Consider the following 20,000-nt stretch of genomic DNA (forward strand, 5'->3'; position numbering starts at 1 on the left):
CTTATTACTAAAACTGAAATAAAAATAAATGAAAGCTAATATTAATATTTTTTTTAAAACAAAACCAAATACAAATGACTTAATATTTAACACAACAAAATATTTAACTTTTTTTTTAAAAATACAAATGCTTTTAGCAAGAATGTGTGTCTAATGCAGTGACCTGTTACTTCCTAACTGAGTCTCCATCGACGAGACGAGAGCAGAACCTGTGGAGCGTTTTAAGAGGACACCACTGTGGTAAGAATAGCACGCACAAGTTTGGAAAGAGAGACGCAGAGGATAGCACAGTCAATCCCATTAGCATCTCCAGTTACAGGACACAGGCGTGAGATTGAAGGGCTCTGACATCACAGGCCGTTCCTGTGACCGGAAAAGAGGTGTTCTTGTCAAAGCAGCATGTTTCATAACAGGCTGGATGCATCTGATGCATGTTTTTAACGGACAGCTTACATTATTGACCTACATATTATAGAAGTGAACATAATAAGGGGCTGCACTCCTCTTTAATCTGTTATTGTGATTATCCGTGACAGAATGCAACTAGTAAACAAATCATTATGACCGTTGCCTAACCTCACTCACGTGGTTCGGGTTTTAATGCAATTAACTCGATGAACACAATGCAATGAATGAACACAAGAGAAACAGAACTCAACGTGTGAGCCTAAATAGAAACAAAACGCTTAAAACTAGTTGCACACTAGTTTTTGCTGTTTTATCAGCATTAACCTCTTAACTGTCCCTTTAAGAGCCTTCAACCCTTTTTTGAATAGACATGGAAATGCTCATTTCAAACTTAAATGGTTTTAATTCAAGAATGCTTTGGAATATAGACATAAGATTGGTCTCGTTTTAAAGAAGACATTTGGCAGATTTTTCTCGAAGTGAAATAAATTAGGAAAGTGAAACAGAAAAAAAGTTATAGAAGTCTGAGTTTATAGAAATGTACAATGTAAAAAAATTAATTATTCATATTTTATATAAAATATATATTTTCAAAACCTGGGCTACTCTAAAACTGCAGAGAAATCAAAGCCAAAAATCTGAACAAGTTGTGTTTCAAATTTTAGGTTGATATCTCAAAAAATGAGCTTTCAGTGAGATTTAGTTTGGGCGCAGTACCAAACTTTTTCACTAGGGCACAATCAGACTCCATTACTGCCCATATAAGGGCGTCTCCATTTCCATATGTGTTTTGAGTGATCTGAATTATTTTCACAAATTTCACACAATTTATGAAGTAGAAATCCTATTCAGAAGTAGTATGGGTACTTTGGCAGATTTTGATATGAATTCAACCTAGGAATCACCTACAAAGCACAGGCATGCGCGTTATAGCTTATTGCCATGCATAACACAAATGGTGAATCTATTTTTTTTTTCGTAATATTTAAAACATTTTCAGACCTTTTTTTCTAAAATAATTGAATGGATGCTATCTTTTGAACTCTTGGCATGAAATTAAACTGAGGTTTCTAACTTTTTTTCATGATTTTTCATGTTCATTGCTATTTCAAAATAAAGGTCTAAACACGCTTTATGAGTATGAAAATATTCTTGTTGCAAATTGATAAATTACGGCTCGTGTGTAAATTATTTTGAAAATCAGTCACCAAATATGGAAACTAGAGATTGTAAGCTTTCAAATGATATATAGTTTGTCAATATTACTTAAGGTCTTTTCTAAGATATTATTGTTTTAAAAATATAATGGCAAGTGTCCCACCTGTGGGACGGTGACAGTTAACTGGTACTGCATTTGCAACCCAATTCACTTCAAAATAAGACTAGGAACGTATATGGTGTGTGGATTGTGTCGATATAACACAAGATCTGGCAACTAGTCAACATTAGAAAAACATATTGGCCCGATTATTCATAAATGAGTTTGGGCCATGCAAATTACGGGAGTTTCCAGGAGAAATAACAAACCATGAGGGGTCCAGGAGATGGGGCTAAAAAACGGGAGAAACCCGTGGGAAAAATGGGAGTGTTGCTAGGTACACTCTTAGAAGAAAAGATTATATATAGAACCTTAAAAGGTTCTATTAGCGCTACGTATTTGGAACCCCTAAAAGGTTCTATACACTCTAAAAAAAGGGTTCCTCTGGGTTCTATAAAGAACCCTGGGGTTCCATATTTGGCCAATAGAACCTTTCACCAAAAAAAAATGGTTCTATATATGGAGTTCCATAAATGAAGCGGGGGATGGAACCATTTCTGGTTCTAAATAGAACCATTTCTTCTAAGAATGTATGGCAGTCACTCTTAAATAGAAAGCAGCCATCTATTTTCTATTTAAGAACGAGTCGTACAATAGTCATACAAGTGTCATCTACTGAAGAAGGAAGTATACATCCAAAATGTATAACTAAGCTCGCATTTTAATAATGTTTCAAATTAAAAAGAAACTCTAACAAAACATTATCATACATTTCATTCCCGTTACCCGAAATCAATCAAATGTTCAGGTGATGTCCATGAGATAAGCCTGTTGTGATTTACAAGTCTCACAGGTACACAGAAAAAGATCATGTGACTGACATGTAAATCAATCAACCAAAGGTTATTGTTTCTTTCAACATGCCATTTAAAGGAGTAGTTCACTTTTGAAAAAACTTTTGCTGATAATTTACTCACCCCCATGTCATCCAAGATGTCCATGTCTTTCTTTCCTCAGTCGAAAAGAAATTAAGTTTTTTGATGAAAACATTCCAGGATTTTTCTCCATATAATGGACTTCAATGGGAACCGGATGGTTCAAGGTCCAAAAGACAGTTAATAGATGCAGCTTCAAATGTCTTTAAACGACATCAGACGATGAATAAGGGTCTTATCATGCGAAACGATCGGTTATTTCAAAACTTATTCCAAAAATGTAACTTTTCTAAGGACAAATGCTAGCCTTGCTCTATTCTGTGAGGCGCGTTTGCAACGTCACGTATTACGTAATTACGTTCAAAAGGTCACAGGCGACGTAGCCGGAAGTACAGAATCAGTGTTTACAAGTTGAACGCATAGGTTGAACGTGCAAACTAACTCAAATGCCGTTTACAAAAAAAGGAATTAAAAGTAAAAACAACGATGTCGGACGATTTTGATTCTGTACTTCCGGCTACGTCGCCCGTGACCTTTTGAACGTAATTACGTATTACGTGACTTTACAAACGCGCCTCAGAGAATATAGCTAGCTAGCTATAAATGCTAGAATAAGGCTAGCATTTGTCCTTAGAAAAGTTACATTTTTGGAATAAGTTTTGAAATAACCGATCGTTTCGCATGATAAGACCCTTATTCATCGTTTGGTGTCGTTTAAAGACATTTGAAGCTGCATCTGAAACTGTTATTAACTGTCTTTTGGACCTTGAACCATCCGGTTCCCATTGAAGTCCATTATATGGAGAAAAATCCTGGAATGTTTTCATCAAAAACCTAAATTTCTTTTCGACTGAGGAAAGAAAGACATGAACATCTTGGATGACATGGGGGTGAGTAAATTATCAGCAAAAGTTTTTTCAAAAGTGAACTAATCCTTTAAATGCAGCTCTTCAAACTGTGTCACATTGCAAATGATGCCACATTTGCGAGTTGATGCCATTTTTAACTGGAAAGATTATCATTTAATACTGTAACGACTTAAAATGGCATGTCATATGCACAACTTTTTGGAGCTTGGCAGCATAAATCACCATCCAATCATCATAAAAAAAACAGAAACTGTTCAAAATAACTTCCAAATCCTCTGTGTTTCAGTGTGGAAAGTAAACAACATCAGGAGGAGTAAATAAAGACTATTATTGTAGTGATTTTTATAAATAGGTTTCTGAAATATCTCCTCGGGGTTTGACTGTGAGAGCCAGGTCTGTTCAGCTTTCCAGAGTTCATTCCCACCGCTCGTCTCATCCAGTTGCCAAAAGAGGCCGAGATGTTGGAGGTTATTTGAAGGTCAGCTTTGATTGTTAGTTTGTCTCAGTTTTGGTGAAATGCGAGGGGAGGAAAGCAAACGTTTCCATGGACACATGATAGATCGAGTTGGACTTCATTAAAAATCCCACAATGCTCCTCTGCCTCGGCGCCTCCAGCCCAGACACAGGGGGAGTGGGGCGGATTTGGAGGCGGTCCAGGGTCAGTCTTGTACAATCCAACTGGCATGTAGCGCGTTTGTTCTTTCCGGCTGGAAGTGTTGGGCTGGTGGAGTGATTCGCTCCATTTATAAGCTTGAACAGAAGCAACATTCCCAGTCCAAACTATTGTTTCTCATTGGGCTGGAGCTGAACAACCAGTGGCTCGCAAATGTGAGTGATAAACAACTTTTACAAAAGCAAAGACTTGGGATCGTTTCCAAGGTGAGGAGCTGTACCGCCTCGAGCTATTTTCTAACAAGAACAGTTTACATGCGTCTGAATCAGCAGAATGTAAATCAAAAGTCACACCCAGAGAAACGTCTGAACGGACTGAATTGCATTAGCACATTTCCTGCGCCTTCACAGCGTCTGGAGCACATGGGCTTTGACAGCACGCTATTGATTAGGTGCTACAAACAAGTTGGTTCGGAATCCATGGATTTAACTGAGAGCACATCTCCGAATTTATCCTGTGACTACCCCACCAATAGATTACAAGTCCAATGCAATCAATGACCTTGATCACAGAAGCGGAGACAAACATCGAGGCACCATTCAGACATAATGATCTCACAGTGCTCTTTGTTAAGGCGGCATTAATATTACTATTGCTCTTACTCAGGGTCAGTGATGTGATCAAATCTCTAGCAACAAGTACTAAAGTACCACAGAGACTTGCATTCAAGACAATAAGAAACCACCTATAGCAACCACCTCTGTATTTCAATTACTATTTACTAACTATTTCAATGAGAAAACGCTTCAAAAGACTTTGCAAAACTGCTTGATATGAAGTAGAATATATAAAGAAGCAGTGAATCAAATAAGTGATTCATTCACAAATCTGGCAATGCACTCTTAGGGTGTATTCACACCAGGAAAGTCCGATAGTTCACTTGCTTTGGTCCGGACCAAATAAATGTTTTTTTTTTTTTTTTTGGTACGGTTCGCTTTCACACTGCTCTTTTTGCAAGTGAACCAAAATTTGTAAACCAAACCACACGTGTGCTAAGGTCGTCCATTCATTGGACAAGGATTCTCAAGAGAAATCAGGAAGTGCAAAAAAGGCTCAGCATGGAGATATTTCCATATATTTCATACTGCAATATTTGTTCTTTTACTAATTTTGTGTTAATTCTGAACAAACGCAATATGAAGAAACTAATGAGGATCATATGATACAATGTCATCTATACGAAGTTGTAATTCGGATTTTGAGAAGACGACGAGTGTAACGTTTGAGTGGCTCTATAAACGCGGGGAAATACGACAACTCTCGTCTTTCGTGCATCTTTTCTTTCGACCATCTAGTGTTTTTTTTATCTGCAACATCTCAACTTTGCGTTACAAGTGGCACTGCACAGAAGACGGAGAAGGTATAAAGTTTTCATTCATAGAGAGGGGCTATGTTCACTCAATCAAATAATGAGATTCTTATTGTGTACAAGTGCGGTCAATGTTAACGCATGCGATTAAGTTTGTCCAGTTTAACGTAAATTAACGCATATCATCCTTGTATTGTAACTATCCTTACATTAATAATAATAATAATAATTCATTACATTTATATAGAATTTTTCTCGGCACTCGCTTTAAGGGGGAAACTCGTCAACCACCACCAAAAGGTGGTGAACTGCAAATGATTTTTTTTTTGCATCTTTGCGCGATTAGACATTCACACACGACGCACAGAAAGACGCGCAATATTCTCTTTCGACGCAGTGCTTTCTTGCAAATGGGTCGGTTCATGTTCACACCGTAAAACGAACCGTACCAGAGTTCGCTTGGAACCGTACCGAGACCACCTCTTCAGCTGGGTCTCGGTTCGGTAGTTTGGTCCGCACCCAAGTTCGATTGCTGTATTCACACCTGCCCAAAAGGTCCGCACCAAGGGGGCAAACGAACTAGAGTTCGATTCAATCGAACCAAACAAGGCTGGTGTGAATACACCCTTAGAAGAAAAGGTTCTATATAGAACCTTAAAAGGTTCTATCTGCGCTACATATTTGGAACCCCTAAAAGGTTCTATACACTCTTAAAAAAAGGGTTCCGGGTTCTATATAGAACCCTGGGGTTCCATACTTGGCCAATAGAACCTTTTATCAAAAAAAAAAATGGTTCTATATAGAACCATTTTGGAGTTCCATATATGAAGCGGGGGATGGAACCATTTCTGGTTCTAAATAGAACCATTTCTTCTAAGAGTGTGATATAGTTGTGATTTAGGGGCTGTTTACACAACACCATTTCAACTAAAAACGGGGAAAAATTCAAGCGTTTTGGTTGTTAATCAGCCCGTTGTTATCCTAGGGCGTCATCTAACTGACGCTTTTGACCATGCATCAACATCCGACGCACGTCACCATTTAGCGTGAATGAGACGCGCCCCCCTAGTGGTCTAACTCTAACCCTACCACAGACCTAAACCTACCCGCGTCATCTAATTGACGCTAAATGTTGCCATGTGCGTCGGATTTAGACGCATGGTCAAAAGTGGATGAGAATGCGTTGTGTTAATTTACACGATAACAGCATTTTTGGGGACCTAAAAAACATCGACTCTGTGTAAACTACAAATTGAATTTTTGTGCTTGTATGTTCATTCTAGGCATACGTGAGTTTCTAATTTGAATCCCAGTACATTTTTTCCAGACATTTTGCCACTTTATATGTTCCAGGATCACTTGTAGAAATAAACCAACATCTTCGTCTGTCCAGATAAAATGACTTTTCACCATCTTGAATGTTTGCATTCACTGCTCTTTAAAAGAATGCATGTTTCTTTACAAAGGGTCAACATCACCAACTAGGCATGGCATGCATTTTCACAGATCCGTTGACAACTTTGCTGTCTGTATGAAAAACTTGAAACCTCTTGATCAAAATACATGTTACTTCAATCGAGAGGTGCATACATTTTTGGTCAAGATCTTGAGTCCAGCGCTCTGTAAAGTCTCCTCAAGCACATCCCAAAGACTTTCAATGAATTTAAGCTCTTGATTCATGTGTGAAAATGATTCTTCATGCTCCTCACAACCCTTCTTTCACAATCTGAGCCTGATGAATCTTGGAATATGGCCATGATGTGTCTTCCTACATTGTTGTAAGAAAGGAAAAGCTACACACTCCATCAATTATGGTTAAAATAATGGGCTATATGCACGCATAAGTTCCGCATTTGACGTAAGGATGCTCGTCCATTTCCGGTTGTGGAGATTAAAGCAGAGGAAAACGGGATTATGGCAGAGTCTTCAAAATTTACCGTCCTCCCGTCTTTGAAACGAAACGTACATACTTTTAGATGTAATTTTATATTTAATATAATTTTAAAAAGAAGCATAAACACAACGAGGGGTGTCTGTTTTATCTGTTTTTGTGACTAACGTATAACCATGGAGTATAAAATTCAACATAAATTCTCGGTATTGCATTGGACTCTACGATCGGCGGAAGTTATCGAGCATCCTTACATCTTCACCGGAAATACGGCCAGGCATAGAGCCCATTATTATAACATACTAGGAGCATAATAATCACTGCAATAATGATCCAATCATAGACTCTATGAGTCTAGAAATTGCCTATTTTATTCCAAACAGGAACCGGCCAGTGTATTTTAATGTTTTCTTTGTCATAAAGGCTTCATTCAAACTTTGCATTCTGGATTGTGATTCAATTTCCTGCTCGAGTCTGTTTGCATACTAAATAGCGATTGACTTGTCTTTCCTGGATCTATTTTACCATCTTTAGATATCAGCAGTAAAACATCAGAACCAAAGCCGCCTAAGACATTACTCTTTTGTTGCAAAATCGCTCATGTTGTTCCAACCCTCGTAAGACTTTCGTTCATCTTCGGAACACAAATGAAGATATTTTTGATGAAATCTGAGAGCTGTCCCAGACAGCAAACTGACATTGAATTAACGTGGAAACGACGTCTCTCATGACATTGAAACAACGTTGATTTTGCTCATCGAATTAACGTTGAACCAACGTCAGACGCGGCATTCTTCAAAGCTAAATGAAAATCGAAAATCGGTTTGCTTTCATAACGTTGAAACAACGCGTTGATTTCAAGTTGATTTTCCGTTAGTTTTGAAAGAATGACGCGTCTGACGTTGGTTCAACGTTAATTCGATGAGCAAAACAATGTCAGATCAACGTTGTTTTGATGTCATACTTCCACGTTGATTCAATGTCAGTTTGCTATCTGGGGTCTCACTTCTTCAAATGTAATTGATATCTGCCGGCCCAGAAAAGTTAGTAAAAACATCGTAAAAATAGTCCAAGTGAGTACAGTGGGTCAACCTTAAGTTTATCAAGCGACGAGAATACTTTTTGTGCGCAAAAACAAACAAAAATGATGTGGTTGCAAGCTGATTGAGTTAACTTTAATTTTCAAAAGTGCTTTCTCACAAACGCACTCATAAACAAACATAGGCTCTGGGATTCACAAAGCAGAGACAGTCGATATCTCCTCACGGAGCGCCCGCTGTGAGAAACACACAGAGCCATCCAAATAACAGAGTGCAATCAAGACTAGGGTTGGGTATCGTTTGAATTTGAACGATTCTGATTCCGATTCCGATTCCTTGCTTCGATTCCGGTTCCTAACGATTCTCGATTCCGATTTTTTTAAGAGACAGGGTCAAAAAAGTTTAGCTAACCATGCTAACCAACGGTTAAAGGTTACATAATCCTTTCTGAAGGAAATACTCCTGTCACAAATACTCCTTCTGTCACAAATTTAGCATTTTGCCGAGATTTTGTTATTTTTAGAAAAGTGAAGCCACACTTTGGACCGCTGGCGTAAGCTACTCATGTTCGACTCGCGCGGTTATGCCAACACTTCCGGTAGACGCTTCTTCGTTGGTGTTGTTCAGCGGTTTCTTCTTCCGCTCGGCGGACTGTGAATATCGAAACTAGGAATCGAAATTTTAACTTTTGAACGATTCCGGGAAAAACGAAAAGTTAGTCCCGGTTCCAATCGATACTCGATTCTCGATACCCAACCCTAATCAAGACAGTGCAAAACAATGCACATGCAATTTAGAGTTCAGCTCTTAGTCTTTCCTAATGACCGGGGTGTTCGATTTGCACAGAATTAAAATCACAAAGTACATCTGAGAAACACAACACGATCTGACCTCCATCAGGGAAAACTAGTCCTGTCCGTATAAAGCTTTAAAGTGAATCTACAAAGCGAGTGAAATACTCATTAAACAGTTTGATCGTTCAATCAAGCAATCTATAACTCGCACTGGATGGAGGCTCTCTGATCATTAATCAAGTCAACGAATTAGCTTTCATCGTATCATGCTGGAGCTTTCCAGGGCCATTGTTGCTTTGTCACTGAGTGATGGGGAGCAGACGCTCATCGCCGCCTGGTACAAAACAGCCTGACAGTCACATTCATCCACCAGCTTCATCATAGACCATGACAGGCCTTCACTGCACTCAATGCGCTTTGATGCCTTCAACATGAAATATTCATTGGATCACATGTCAGAACGGAAAGTGAACTCTCGGCATAAATTAAAAGTCGCTATTTAGATCTGCAATGACATCCTCCTGACTGATTTCTTCATTTAGAAAATGATTAACCATTTTGTCCCTCAGTCCGATCCTTACATCTAAGCTGGTTTCTGGACACTTGTTTTTTTTACATGGAAAGAAACATTTTACTCTCATCATTACTCCCTACACTCATCCGATATTAGGCATTTTCCAAACTATCGGTATCGGCAGTTATAATGGCTGATAAATGAATATTTCAAAACTAAAATAATAACGGACGAAACATGCGTCAACCATGTCATGAGTGTTGGAGGTGTATAGTTTGTCCACCAGAGGGCAGCAACCTTGATCAACCTGCTGATCCAGGTTGCAGGTAGCTTATAAGGCAATGTATGGACTAATTATTATATGTTTTGATGTTCCTCTGTTCTGTTTTTTTTAACTGCATTATCATATTATTTTAGTTAAGACTCATAAATAACTACAAATAACTAATGTTAGGGAAATCTGTTAATGTTTTATTGTGCGCTTCCGGAAATTTAAAACAAAAAAATATCGGCCGATATATCGGAATATCGGATTTTAAAACCAACAAATACTTGTATCGGTATCGGCCTTAAAATCCTTTATCCGTCGGGCTCTAATCATTATTACAGTAGTTCCTGTAATGATGATGAGAAACATGGAGGTGTAAACATGAAAAGGTCATTACACTAATATTCAAAAACACTAATATTTTCTTTATTTCTTTTTTTTTGTTTTTAAATGTCTCTTGTGCCCACCAAAGCTGCATTTATTTAATCAAAAATACTGTAAAAACAGTGATTTTATTACAATATAAAATAACCGTTTTCTATTTGAATATTTAAATTGTAATTCTTGTTCTGGTGGTTGATAGGGTGTTGCTATGCAGTGGCCAGAACATTGCTAAGCAGTTGCTAGGGTGTTGCTAAGATATTCTTAGTGGATGTTAGTCTGTCATTTGCATTTCTTAGTGTTTTCCTGGTTGCTAGAGTGTTGTTAGTGTAGCTAGTGTTTTTTAGCCTTTCATATGGGGTTGCTAATGTTCTGCATGTTGCCAAGGTGTTGCTATGCAGTTGCCAGGCGGTTCTGGTTATTTCCAATACATTGCTATGCAGTTGCTAGAATGTTATTAAAATATTCTGATGGTTTTTAGTCTGTCTATGTGATTGTTACTGTTCTGCTGGTTACCAGGGTGTTGCTATATGGTTGGCTGTCCTGGTGATTGCCAATACATTGCTATGCAGTTGCTAGGGTGTTGCTAAGATATTCAGAGTGGTTTTTAGTCTTTAATATGTGTTTATGTGTTCTGCTGGTTGCCAGTGTGTTGATATGCAGTTGGTAAGACATTCTGAGTGTTTTTTAGTCTTTCATATGGGGTTGCTAGTGTTCTGCATGTTGCCAGGTTGTTGCTATGCGGTTGCCAGGTGATTCTGGTTATTTCTAATACATTGCTATGCAGTTGCTGGAGTGTTATTAAAATATTCTGATGGTTTTTAGTCGGTCTATGTGTTTGTTAGTGTTCTGCTGGTTGCCATGGTGTTGCTATATGGTTACCAGGCTGTTCTGGTGATTGCCAATACATTGCTGTGCAGTTGCTAGGCTGTTGCTAAGATATTCGGAGTGGTTTTTAGTCTGTTATATGCGTTTGTGTGTTCTGCTGGTTGCCAGTGTGTTCATATGCAATTGCTAAGACATTTTTAGTCTGTCATATGGGGTTGCTATTGTTCTGCTGGTTGCCAAGGTGTTGCTATATGGTTACCAGAATGTTCTGGTGATTGCCAATACATTGCTATGCAGTTGCTAGGCTGTTGCTAAGATATTCGGAGTGGTTTTTAGTCTGTTATATGCGTTTATGTGTTCTGCTGGTTGCCAGTGTGTTCATATGCAGTAGCCAAGACATTTTTAGTCTGTCATACGGGGTTGCTATTGTTCTGCTGGTTGCCAAGGTGTTGCTATATGGTTGCCAGGCTGCTCTGGTGATTCCCAATACATTGCTATGCAGTTTCTAGGGTGTTGCTAAGATTTTCAGAGTGTTTTTAGTTTGTAATATGTGTTTATGTGTTCTGCTGGTTGCCAGTGTGTTGATATGTAGTTGCTAAGACATTCTGAGTGTTTTTTTAGTCTGACATATGGGGTTGCTAGTGTTCTGCAGGTTGCCAGGGTGTTGCTATGTGGTGTTCTGGCGATTGCCAATATATTGCAATGCAGTTGCTAGGGTGTTGCTATGATTGGATTCACAGCCTTCACTGGAAAAAAAAAATCGTTCAATTAAATGAAATCGGGGAAACCATTTTCACATAATAAAGTTCGTAAAACAAGTCTAGAAAAAATCCATTCAAACAAATTAAGGTTTATTGAAACTTACCGAAATTAAGTAAAATTCAATAAAGTTACACTCCAAGTAACTGAATGAATCTAATTCAGTAAAGGACTATGCAGCTATAATTTGCATATGATAGATATAACTTGTTTTCAAAACCTTTTAATCATCCATTACCAGTAACCTGATAAAGTTTTTCTAATCCCATGTAAATAACACTTGCAGGCAGAACAGAAGAAAGCCAGATTCTATATGAGAATTGTTTGTGTGAGGATCAATTCTGAATTATTCATTTCATGTTTTCTACTCTATTTTCTAGTTTGCCTCACAATAATGAAAAATAAAAAAAATGTCCCTAACGTACGGCTTCAGAACTGGTAGTGAATGAGGAGGCAGCCAAAAGGAAAAAGAAAGAAAAGAGGAAATGCTTTAAAGGGAATATGAGATATGAGACATTTGTCCCGCCGTCCCAGAGCTCACAGGTACAGTAACATCCCAGTGACTTTCAGCATATCAGCATGTTTTCCACAAGTTGGCTAAATGCAGATGCAATCTCCCTGCGAGTCTATTTACTCAAGGGATTGAACTAAAGGACACAGCGTTCAATCTCATACTCGGCTTCACAGGGACACGTAACAATCATGGATCTTGTAAAAGGCGGGAAACCTGTCCACGGCAAGAAACGCATACACCCACTGGCTTATCGGATTAGTCATTGCCCAAAGTAGGACGTCTTTTTCCCAAGCTTAAAGGAATTTTTTTTTTCGCAAAAAGACTTATTCGCACCCTGCACTCAGCATCGGATAATCCGATTGGAAAGACAGATAGTTTCCCAAGGCTAATTGGGTTGCTGTGATGAAAAACAGCAATTAAGTGATAAAGTACTAGAGGTTTCACCCCTGAATCTGTAAGGCATGCCACTTTTCTGTTAGAAAACACATTTAAACAATTCATAACAATCCAGTGGTTTAGTAAGTGGCCGAAACAGTCCATTTAGGGTGTGATTGGTCACTTTAGATGTCAGTCAGACAGTCTCGGACAAGATCATACTGACAGTCAAATTACTGGCAAGAGGCTACGTGAGACTTCAGAGCACATAAGAAAAACATTCGGTCGATTTGATTTCAGATAAGCGGACGGGACTGACCTCATTCCCTGTCTATAAACTGCAAAAATCCATGTTCCTCACTTCTTATAGAAAAGCAACATTCGAAATGTCAAGCGTACTGATATTTTAACAGCACACGTGGCATTATTACAGTCCTACATGACCAGGTCTATGTCTCTGACTAGAGAGACGTCCAGTATTCTGCATTGAAAGCAGATTGATTTCTTATGAAGAGAGTTATAGAGCGGACACCTTTATAGAAATAAAGAGATGCTAATAGAAACCGTCACCTCCTAGGATGAGGATTCATGGCTGTTTGTTTGTGAAAAGTGAAGCCAAATCATTTTAATCTCCCCCTGGTGGCTGGCTGCAGTATAGGTCATAAACACCGCCCTCGCCATGTAATCCAATGGCACACGAGCCAGAATAAAAAAATCCAATTACACTTCCAAAGATGGGCAGTTCTTCTCAAGTGTTCTTCCAATAAGTTTGGTTTTAGTTATTCAGTGCTGTATAAAATGTCTAACGGGCACCCAAAGATGGCATGAGCAATGACCGTTTCAGGGATATTTTTTTTTGGGCTTCATTTTTCTACAGTGGAATGAAGCAGAGACTATTCATCCATCTTTTTTACAGTCTACGGTCTGAGATAATAGAGCTGTGCATTCAACTGAATTCAGAATGTGTTTTAAATTTGAAAAGAATTTGCAAACTAATTTGAATTTAAGAAAGTAGAACTTAAAATTAAATGAAATTCAAAGAAATGTAATTTTTTTTTTACTAATTACCCATAAACACGCTCATACCCACATTACACAGGCTATTTCCAGAAACATTAGAAGATATTAATGATTAACGTTTGAAATAACAGTATTTATATCATGTTTGCCTCAGCCACGTCCAAGTACTCTGGTTACAAGAGGTAAAAACAATATAAATACTGTTCGTTTTCTCACACAAATCGCTCGTTTCGTGTCTTAGGCCATCAATGTGTACTTGCATTAACGAGTCATTAAATCATGTTTAATCTGGACTTCTCTGTGCATGCTCTTTTAGGTGGTGACCATAGACCTCCATTATATGACTGACAGACAAGAACGGTTTGACCTAAAAATATCAAAATTGAAAATGCTGTGGAAACAAAGACACCTACATCTTGGATGCCCTTGAGATAAGATAAAACATACCAGAAATTAATTTCACAGTGAACTATCCCTTTAAAACGCTGTCTAGTTAGTGCAGCACACTAGGTCTTTCCACAAAGCCACGAAGAACAAAAACAACATACTATAAAGCCTGAAACCTGCAATGTTTCATTATCAATCAAATGACACGTCAGGTGCAACAATCATATTCAATCCTGTGAGACGACACAGAAACGCGCAAGCTTTCCTTAAAGCTACACTGTGTAACTCTTTTAGTTTATTCTTAGCTAAAAACACTTAGTTCTTTCAAAAATATATGTGCTCTTTAATGTATATGTACTTTGTTCAAGTAATAAAGTATTCTTGTGAGTGTATAATATGCCATTGAAAATACATACGCGTAAGGGTTTCTAATGTCGGTCGCCATGTTGCCCCTCCATCTGAAAAGTACATTAGCCAAAGAGGGACACACCCGCTAATTCAAGCTTCGCCTTTCGCGTTTACGTTTGAGTTAACACTCATGGACGAGGTCGAACTGGAAGCCATGTTAATCTTGGACTACATTGGCCACCGTAGGAGTTAAAACGAAATCAGAATTGAGAGGAACAGAAACTAATATTCCCTGGATGGTCATATACCGTTTCACCACTAGATGGGGGTAAAAATCACACTGTGTAGCTTTAAAAGACGGGAAGAAAACAATACAACTCTCACAGTGTACTGCATGTTAAATGATAACCTTACTCACCAAACATATTCCCAATGTGTCCATTCTTTGTCAGGGGTCGAAGTTCATTCTTGCCCCAAGCGTAACTTTTATAGTTGTCCCAGGCAAACTTCATCATCTGCGAACACAAAACAAACAGACGTGAGAAAACACGTACGGCGAAACACCTCACCCATTAAATGTGCTTTTAACAAACGTTTAGTGTGTTGTTACTGGCACAAAAACATGATATTACGATGCAAACGCGTCTAAAGCAATCAAGTCCAGATGTACTGATCATCAATGATCAAAAATGCAGATGAATCAGAAGAACGTGGGCTTTTACGCATTAGACGACAATACCTCTGGCGCAGTGAAGCATGGAGAAACGAGGGCTGGAAACATGAAATATGGGGATGTTATGAATGACAAGGAAAAAACAACAAAGGATTTAATCATGTTCCACAAGGTCTATTTATTTCTGCTGGAAGCAACACGCTGTCATAATTAGCTGTGCTGTAATGCGGGCAGGCCTGCAGGATCACATTAATCAAATAAATACATAAATTCATATTATTCATATATCAACAGACAAACAGTGTCAAAGAAACGGAGCGTTACCTATGCACTTTATCAACTAAATAAAGGAATAAACACATCAAAAATCACTGTTTTCTTATGACCACCATGTATTTAAATGAACTGCCATGTTTCTTGAGCAGCAAATCAGCATATTAGTATGATTTCTGAAGGATCATGTGACACTAAAGACTGGAGTAATGATGCTGAAAATACAGCTTTGATCACAGGATATAAATTACAGTAAACAGCCGTTTTAACTTGTAATAATATTTCGGATTTTACTGATCAAATAAACGCAGCGTCGACGACCAGAAGAGTCTTCTTTCAAAAATATTACATTGCAAGTATAAATGAGTTTTCCATGCACATCATTATCTCTTCTGTGATGATAGATATATAGATAGATAGACTTTAATTGTAATTGTACAGTTGTGCCATGCAACGAAATTTGCTTGTGCAACCTCTAAAACAACACTCACTTTCACAAACACACTCATAAAATAAAAATATATTAATTAAAACACATCCTATTGCATAAATGATGCATTTACTGGCAAAAGGGCGGGGCAACCTGTCACTCACATGAGATCCACCAATAGCAAACCTTCCAACCTTCCAATCAATTCCCCACAAAATCAAGTCATGCCCTACATTTGCGCTCGTTCCAGAGTCACTATATGGAAGAAAAGACTAACATAGCTAGTCCAGTGTCAAGCGACAAAGCGCAACTATCTTTGTGGGCGGATCTCGCAATCCGATCTCACGGCAATTCGTACGAATTTTACGAGGTGGCTAATCCGTAACAATTCCTACGACTTCACTTTGATTTTTGCTAAATCGTACATATTTTACGAGTTGGCCAATTCGTATGAATTCGTACGAATGACCTACCCCTACCCATCACGTGGGTTGAGACAAATCGTACAAATTCCTATCAGTGAGGTCGTACGAATAAGTACGAATTAGCCACGTTTTAATCACTCGTACGAATACGAACGAATTGGTCGTGAGATGGCGTTGGATCTCGGCGCTGTTGCTATTTAACCGGCGGGATAAACGACTCTTGCGCTCGACGCAAATCTAAAAGGGGTTGGTCTGAAAGTAGCTTCATTATTCATAGGTGTGGTTTGGGCGTAACGGGAAACAAACCAATAAGAGCGTGATGAACGAGGTGCGCTTGCTCCATGGCACAAAACTATTATAACGGCGCATTTACCGGCACACTTCACAAGCGGTTCACAGCCGAGGAGATCGATGTTCTCGTCAGGGCCGTAAAAGAAAGAGAAGTGACTTTAGATTCGGTTAAACATGCATATAATAATTTGGGTAAATGTGTAAGCCTATTTTTCCCATCCCATCGTCTTCATGGACACAACAATGATTTCCCTCGTGTTTTAATATTTTTTTATTTTTTAACACGTTCATCTGCCAGTTGTGGGTCTTTCATGCTCTCCTCATGTTTGCAATTTGAATATAATGATGCGTTTAAAACGTAATGGCTAAACGTGTCTTTCCAAAAGTTCACAATGCTGCTGCAAATGCAATATAATGTGGACAACATTTAATAAATTCATTTTCGTCAGGTTAGATACTGATAATTAATCACTCAAAGCTCTTCATCTAAACCTCTCTACACAACCGCGGGGACTCGCGCGTCCTCCGTATCGACTACGTGTCTGTAGTTGTTTTTTTTTAACACTTTTTACTCGTGTTTGTAGTTCCAACCGAATCCTCGTCCGACGCGCAAAGGGTTGTGGGCAATATCAGCCGTTAGAGTGTGCATCGATCTACACTTCGGATTCTGACCGGAAAAAGTAGACCATCCGGGTATCTTTGAAACACTCATTTCAACATACTACGATTTGGGACGTACTAATTCTATTTTCGAATACTATTTAGGAAGGATAGTATGCGAATTGGGACGCAGGGTAAGTGTTTTCTGGTCAGTGGCGCACTTGTTTCTGGATCTGCAAAATAGCACCAGGGATTGTTTGCGCTGAAACACGCCTCCTTTTTTGCGATGAACCGCCCAGGGAGCGCAAGTTCATTCCCTAGTTTACCGGTGTGCGTCTGTGGAGGGAAAAGTCTGCGTCGCACGGGTGCAAAATACAAATGACACATGCGTCGGTGTATAAAGTCAATTGCTCTGGGTGCAAGATACGGCCCATGAACTTAAATTAGACTTGGAACCTGTTTTTGTATAGCTTTTAAGTAACATTACAAAGAAAGAACATGTGCTCTCCTGCTTCAAAACCACTGAACCCCAGCAAATCTGCAGTCCTGGATCTGCGCGTCTCGCGGGATCGGAGTGTTTCAGCACAGCCAGGAAGAGGGAAGCCTGGCACCAACAACCTCCACAAGCCAACGTCTGAAAAACACTTTCTTCCCTTGAGCAGGAAGCCAATAATTGATGTGGGATCGCCTCCAACAACGCAATAAAAAGCCTTTCGACATCATAGGGAATTAGCAGGAAGAAATTCCAACTGTGATACATGGCGATACTTTTTAAAGCTCGACATGAAGGAGCAGCTGCGTTTCATAAAGCTTTTGTGATCGTCTGATAGTGACGAGCACTGGTGGGCTTTGGTTTGCAGCCGAGTGTCTCTCCTCAGGGAGTTCAGGGAAGTACGTAGCAGGTTTTCTACATGTTTGAACTTCATCACGTCCACTTTATCAACAGCGAGAGTAACCGCTCCGAAGCTGCGGAGAGATTTACAGTTTCGTCTCAAACACAGCTAACAGGGAACGTTCCCAGAACATTCACTAACGTTCTTTAAAAGTTGTGTAAATGTTAGGACAAAACGTTATTAAAATAATGTTTTCGGAACGTTCATATAACATTATTAACGTTCTTGTAACGTTGAGAGAAAACGTTCTTAGAACAACGTTCTTGGAACGTCTTTATCACGTTATTTGTATTTGATGAACGTTCTCATTACGTTGATAAAAAACGTTCTTAGAACAACGTTATCGGAACGTCTTTATCAGGTTATTTGTGTTAGATAAACGTTCTCATAACGTTCCAGCAACATTATGCTAACCTTAGGATAACGTTCTAACAACATTATGCTAACGTTCCAGCAACGTTCTGCAAACATTAAGACACCGTTCCAGCAACGTTAAGCAAACTGGACATTTCCACGTTTTTAGAACATTTTAAATGAACGTTCCCACAACCAAAATGGAACGTTAGAAAAACGTTCTCAGAACCTAACTTTGTTAGCTGGGAATGCATGAATCGCTGTCACAGCAAGATCAAACACGCATGTTCTGCCTTCATTGTGCCAGACTGAATGAACACACATAACACTCCATATATTACTGACTCCCGACAGCTGACAGCACTCACACTAGCATCCAAATATGAGACTCATGGCGCTTTTCCACTGCATAGTACGGTACGGTTCGGCTCAGTACGCTTCGACTCGGCGTGGAACAGTTCGGATCGCTTTGCGTTTCCATTGCAGTAGTACCCCTTCCAAGTGTGTGGGACTGATCGTTATTTGCGCGCGCCTCTACTGCCATGACATCATCTTTAAAGCGCCACATTTTCAAACTCACAACACAGGAACAATGGAGACTATCGAGGGGATGGTGTTCCTGATTCTCGGTATGTGGTTGTTTTTAACTGCTAGACGGAAAATGTGTTTAAAATGAGGCTGATGGCAGCAAAACAAAAATACTGCTAAAAAAGTGTCTCGTGTCTCTTGTCGCAAATCCAATGACGCTAGTGACGATTCTGTCTGACCAATCAGTAGGGTTGGGTATCGAGAATCGAGTATCGATTGGAACCGAGACTAACCTTTCGTTTTTCCCGGAATCGTTCAAAAGTTAAAATTTCGATTCCTAGTTTCGATATTCACAGTCCGCCGAGCGGAAGAAGAAACCGCTGAACAACACCAACGAAGAAGCGTCTACCGGAAGTGTTGGCATAACCGCGCGAGTCGAACATGAGTACCTTACGTCGGCGGTCCAAAGTGTGGCTTCACTTTTCTAAAAATAACGAAATCTCGGCAAAATGCAAAATTTGTGACAAAAGGAGTATTTGTGACAGAAGGAGTATTTCCTTCAGAAAGGCCGTTGGTTAGCAAGGTTAGCTAAACTTTTTTGACCCTGCCTCTTAAAAGAATCGGAATCGAGAATCGTTAGGAACCGGAATCGAAACAAGGAATCGGAATCAGAATCGTTCAAATTCAAACGATACCCAACCCTACCAATCAGTGATCTGCAGTGTTTCACGTCAAATTTTAGTACCGGTACGGTACGCTTGGAACCTCAACAGACCAGGTACCATTTAAAGCGACCCGAAGCGAACCGTACTGTACCGTACCATGCAGTGGAAAAGCACCACAAGTGAGCCGTACCGAACCGAACCGTACCGTACTATGCAGTGGAAAAGCGCTTATAGAGATCAGTTATAAGGCAAATGGTCTAAAATTAAAATTATACTATTTGCATTTTGTCTTGTAAC

At 39.1% G+C, this 20,000-nt stretch overlaps 1 protein-coding gene across 2 annotated transcripts in view; it reads right to left on the reverse strand.

The window, feature by feature from the left end:
• Window positions 1–20,000, reverse strand: part of LOC120491116 (mannosyl-oligosaccharide 1,2-alpha-mannosidase IA) — a 239,765-nt gene that overhangs the window by 107,998 nt on the left and 111,767 nt on the right. For both annotated transcript variants that reach the window (XM_039688718.2, XM_039688719.2), the window contains exon 2: window positions 14,990–15,086. In XM_039688718.2, coding sequence (XP_039544652.2) covers window positions 14,990–15,086 — 97 coding nt within the window. The remainder of the gene's footprint in view (window positions 1–14,989; window positions 15,087–20,000) is intronic.

This window comes from Pimephales promelas, chromosome 12 (genome assembly GCF_988280905.1).
Source record: "Pimephales promelas chromosome 12, fPimPro1.hap1.1, whole genome shotgun sequence".
In the NCBI taxonomy this organism is placed as follows: domain Eukaryota; kingdom Metazoa; phylum Chordata; class Actinopteri; order Cypriniformes; family Leuciscidae; genus Pimephales; species Pimephales promelas.